The sequence below is a fragment of the Eurypyga helias genome, unplaced genomic scaffold (genome assembly GCF_000690775.1).
Source record: "Eurypyga helias isolate BGI_N326 unplaced genomic scaffold, ASM69077v1 scaffold26289, whole genome shotgun sequence".
Classification (NCBI taxonomy): Eukaryota; Metazoa; Chordata; class Aves; order Eurypygiformes; family Eurypygidae; genus Eurypyga; species Eurypyga helias.
Window position 1 is genome coordinate 2,896 of NW_010273074.1, and position 4,906 is coordinate 7,801.

General features: G+C 59.7%; 1 protein-coding gene across 1 annotated transcript; it reads left to right on the forward strand.

Annotated features, from left to right (window-relative positions):
• Positions 1 to 105: 105 nt before the first annotated feature.
• LOC104515400 (tumor necrosis factor receptor superfamily member 10B-like) lies at positions 106 to 3,209 on the forward strand (the record flags this gene model as incomplete). Its single annotated transcript, XM_010159355.1, has 9 exons — positions 106 to 238; positions 514 to 642; positions 1,086 to 1,200; positions 1,286 to 1,377; positions 1,482 to 1,580; positions 1,685 to 1,725; positions 2,134 to 2,274; positions 2,716 to 2,791; positions 2,917 to 3,209. Coding segments are annotated over 9 exons (1,119 nt in total), but the record flags the coding sequence as incomplete, so codon positions are not given.
• Positions 3,210 to 4,906: the final 1,697 nt, after the last annotated feature.

Sequence of the window (4,906 nt, forward strand, 5' to 3'; positions counted from 1 at the left end):
CTCCCCCTGAGCGCACGGGGCGCAGCACCTCTTGCTTTTCTTTCTTCCCTTTTCCCGTGGACGTGGTGGGTTTTAACCCAGGTTTTTCTGTATTTTTTTTAACAGGGGTTTGCATTGGAAACTGCCACAGCAGCGCTGCATCGGAGGGACAAGCTGGTTCCCTTGGACCCGAGCAGGGAAGGGGATGAGTTTTACCAAGTCCCTGATGGCAGCCGCTACTGCAGGAAGTGCCCGGCGGGTAAGACATCCCGGAATGCCGCGCCACGGGCGGCTCTGCTGCGTGTCTGCCCGCGGAGCCGGCGCCAGGAGGCAGTGGGTGCTCCGGGAGTGCTCTGCCTCTCCCTTGCTCCACCATCCTGAGGTCTAAGGGCTCATCCGGCGAGCGTTTTCCTTCTGATGGTTCCTAATTTGCCCTTTGACTGCGCTGACAGCCGAATCGACGCCCTGTCTGCACAGTCCCGTGCTATGCGTTCACAGACACACCCTTTCCTTCTCCCCCTTTCCTTTTTGCAGGAAACTACGTGTCAGAGCCCTGTACAGAGCAACACGGCCCCAGCAAGTGTTTGCCGTGTAAAGCAAACGAGTACATCGAATACCCCAACGACTTCCCCAAGTGCCTTGGCTGCCGGACGTGCAGGGAAGGTACGAGCTGGTGCGTAGGAGGGCGACGCGGGCTGGGTGCAGCCGGCCAGAGACCCCTCTGCTCAAGAGCACGGTCACCGGCAGCACAAAGCGTGCGGGGAGCAGGCTGGGTCTGGAATTGGCGTAGTGGCTTGCGCCAGACCTCCGTCTCCGTTCAATACAGCCTCCTGTGTTGCAAAGCTCGGACACGAGACCTCCATCCAGCAAGGACCGGGAGGATGTGGCTCACGGCAGCGTTGTAGGCTGCTGGTGATGCAAGCGTTGCTTTTCTCTCGGGCATGGTGAGGTCTGGGGCAGGAAAGGGTAAGGCTGGAACACGGCAGCGGAGAGTGACTTGGTCTTGCCCAGCGGGTCGGGTCGTTAGCCACGTTGATGAAGGAAGAGGGTGGAGGAGCGTTGGTGCGGAGGGGCTGGGGTAGAGCCACCTCTCCTCTCTCCCACAGATCAGGTGGAGCTGAGTCCCTGCCGCCGCGTCAGCAACACGCAGTGCGTCTGCAAGAACGGCACCTTCTGCTCCCCAGACCACCCCTGCGAGATGTGCCAGAAGTGCCGGCCCCGGTGAGCTGGGTGACGCAGCAGATCCCGCCGGGATTTGTGCCAGGAGCCCCAGCCGCTGAGCCTGTCCCATCTCCCCCTTTCCCAGGTGTCCCAAGGATAAGGTGGAGAAGGCTCCCTGCACGCCACACAGTGACCGCCAGTGCGGGCCTCCCGTCAGCACCTTCTCCAGCTCCTCCGGTAAGTAGGGGGCAGCTGGAGGAGGGGTTTCAGGCTGAGGGACGGAGGTGGGAGCCGCTGCTGAGACCAGGAGCAGCTCTCCACACCCGTTTTATCTGCTTTAGGCAGCTGGATCGTCGTGAGCATCGCAGTGGTGGTGGGGACTGGGGTCCTGGTTGGGCTATCCGTGTGCTTCTGGAAGTGCTACTCCCGCCGTTCCCAAGGTGAGCACCAGGACCCCTGGAGCGCTCGCCCCGGCCGGGGACTCAGGGTGGGAAGCGGGACCTGCCTGGGGGAAGAGGGATCACAGCACGGTTTCCATTTCCAGGGGACGCGAGAGACCTGAGTGGGAAGTCCTGCAGCGTGGTGGTGAGTTGCTGGGACGGCGTTTGTGGGGCTGCGGTGAGGTCCCCCGTGTCCTTTGCTCCCCCCTTTGCCTGCAGCTCCTGGGAAGGCTGGAGGAGCAGGGGGATGACTCTCATCCCTGCAGGAATGTGGGAGAGCTGGGCCAAGTCTCTGGTAGTGCCACTGGGGTGCTTGCAGCCCCCTCTCCGGTACCGTTAACCCTTCCCTGTTGGGTGCCAGCACATCCAGGGTCCCCAGTGAGGACCCTGGGTTGAAGGGGGGCTGTGCCATACCAGGAACAAGTGAGCTGTGCCCTTGAACCCACGGCAGGGCGAGCGCCGCTGCCAGAGGTGACACCCCTGAGGGGCGGTGAGAGCCCGGCCCATCTGGGACCACCCGACTCAGCTGGTTTGTGCTTCTCTCCTGCTGCAGGACTACCTGGTGCGGCAGCTGACGAGGTACCAGAGGGGGGGCCTGGGGACGCAGGACAACATCCTCAATGAGCAGCTCTTCCGGGATCAGCTGCTCCACCGGGCGTCGGGCTCGGTGACTCCCAGCGCTCCGGGGCTGGAGGTACATGAGCGTGCCCTCTGCTCCGCCGTGCTCGGCCAAGGTCTGATGCTTTCCTCTGCCCTCACCAAGCTGAGCATCTTGGGGGGCTTCCAGGGCTGGACCATAGTTTCTGCCCGGAGATGGCGAAGGGTCTCTTGTCCTTCTTCTGGCTTCAGGACTGCAAAATCCACTTGTTGCAGTCAGCTGCCAGTGTCCTCTGCAGATTTAATGCTGATGCTGAGCAAACAGGCAGCTCTCCTCTCCCTGGCCAGCACCCACAAGACAGCTCTCCCCTGCCCATGGCCTGTGGTCATCCCAAAGCTGGGAAGCGATGGGTGTCCTGGAAGGACACCTCCTGCCCCTAGAGACCCCGGAGAGAGTCTCCAACCCTCCTATTAATGGGGCTTGGGGACAGCGTTTGTGCTAGGGCCTGGTGGCTGATATAGGACATTGTCTTTCCAGGTGTCGGGGGACTCGTGTCCCAGGGTGATACCCAGGAGGCGGCTGGTTCCAGCGCAAGGAAGAGACCCCGCTAACTGTAAGTGTCAAGGCCCAGGGGATGTGCTGGGGGGCAGGGAGGTGTTGAGCCTGTGGGATGAACTTTCTGGGCAAAATCCTTCCTGACCCAGCTCTCCCTCTAAGCTTTTCCCTTCTCCCCTCTAGGTTTGCGACGCTCCTTTGACATCTTTGCCCAAGATGTGCCCTACAGCCACTGGAGGAGATTCGGCCGAGCCCTTGACCTGTTGGAGAACGACATTGCGCTGGCGGGGATGACCGACATGTATTCGCTGGAGCCCTTCTTCCAGATGCTCCACACGTGGCAGAACAGAGAAGGGATGAGCGCTTCCGTCAACGTGCTGCTGGAGACCCTGCACCACATCAACCTCGGAGGGATCGCAGAGGACATCGCCTCCAAGCTGGTTCAGCACGGATCTTTCCAATACGAAGCGAGCTGAGGAGGGCAGGCCCCGCACCTCCCTACTTGGAACTGAAGCCATGAGTACCTCGAAGAACATTGGAGTTCTAGCTTCTTGTAGCTCTCCTGTGGCTCTTTTCTTCTTGAAGCCATTGTACAGCTTAGCTGAGCCCGGAGGGGTCGATCCTCTCGCGACGTACAGACCTCATGGTCCTCTCTGCCGAAGCTACGGCCTCAACGTCGGTGCCTCCTTACGAAATCCAAGCTCTGGTGCCTTGACTTCACGGGATCGATGCGAAGAACCTACAGACTAGTGCCCGTGGGACCGTGTTGCTTGGAAGCGCTGGTGCTACACAGACATCTTCAGGATCCGGGCAGAGATGGGTCTCCGCAGGATGAAGGCATCCCTGGGAGTTTTAACTGGATCATCACTTTTTTTGGGGGGAGGAGGGGGGTGCTTCCTGGCATCGTGCAATGGCTTCTGCTTGTAGGACATCTCTAAGCTGGGCAGCAAACTGGATACTGTAGGCTCGGTGGGCAAGCATTAGCGGGGTTCTTGGGTTACTTTCTCCAAGCTGTTGAATTGCATTTTAGCCGGTAGTGGTCCTGCTTGCTGTTAGGGACCAGTTGGAAATTGGACTTTGAGGAGAAGCTGGGAATTATTTATTTGCTCTGTGATCACTGGGGTTGCCTAAGAAAAGGGATCAGTGCAGGGAGGGGGTGAGGTCCTGCCCGGAGCGGGACGGGGAACACGGGCAGCGAACGGTTGGCGTGTCGGAAACCTTCTCCGTGGCTTTGGTCAGGCCGGTTGGTTCCCACTCCCTTTGCCGTGGGGCGGCTCTGCTTCCCCTGTCTCCAGCCAGCCTGGAAAGGGGAATGCACTGAGGTCGGAGCGTGGCTGCGGGTACCTGCCATCCGCCCAGCAGCTGGGTGGGTTACTCCTCAGACACTTTGCCCCTCGCTCCGACTCACACGTAGCTCAGGGACAACTTGGCTGGAAAAACTACTGCGTTTACTTGACCTACCTACACGGGACATCGCTCCCGTACAGCCCAGCACCCCCCCGGACCCTCCCAAGCACCCTGGGAGCGTGCGAGGGGTATCGCCAGCCCCTTGCCACGGCCGGGGCCTGCCCTGCACTGCGAAGCCGTCCCTCCCGCTGCCACCCCCTCTCCTCACCAACACTTCAACACTGTCTACCAAACACAAGCAGAATGTTTGTATTTATGTATTTATTTAGTGTAAACGTGTACATAGATTAACTCAAAAGCCAATAGAAAAATAGTATTGTTTTTTTACTATGCCTGATTGTGTTTTTATACAGAGCTCTGGCCCAGCCAGCTCACAATTTCCAGTTTTTACACGTCTCCTATGAAGGAAGAATAAACTTTTAAAAAAGCCTTCTGATTTCTCATCTCTTTTTTTTCCCTCCCCCCCCTTGCTCTGCCGTAACGCTGGCAAAGGTCTGTTCTAGGTTTCAGTGGGCGCCACAGGAGCTGCACCAGATGCTCGGTAGCTGCTCCGCCTGGCACCGGGGACCCAGCCCGCGGTGGTGATGCTCAGCCGTGCCGGCATCCCGCTGGGAACCGTCCCCCCCAGGAATACTTCTGCCAGGAAAAGCCCTCAGCAGCGAACCTGGGCTCTGCCTTCGCACCTATTCCGTGAGTCGGGAGGCTGAAACCTCAGTCCCTCGAGCGTGCAGGGGCTGGGCCCCCGGGGCCGAGTGGTGACACCCCG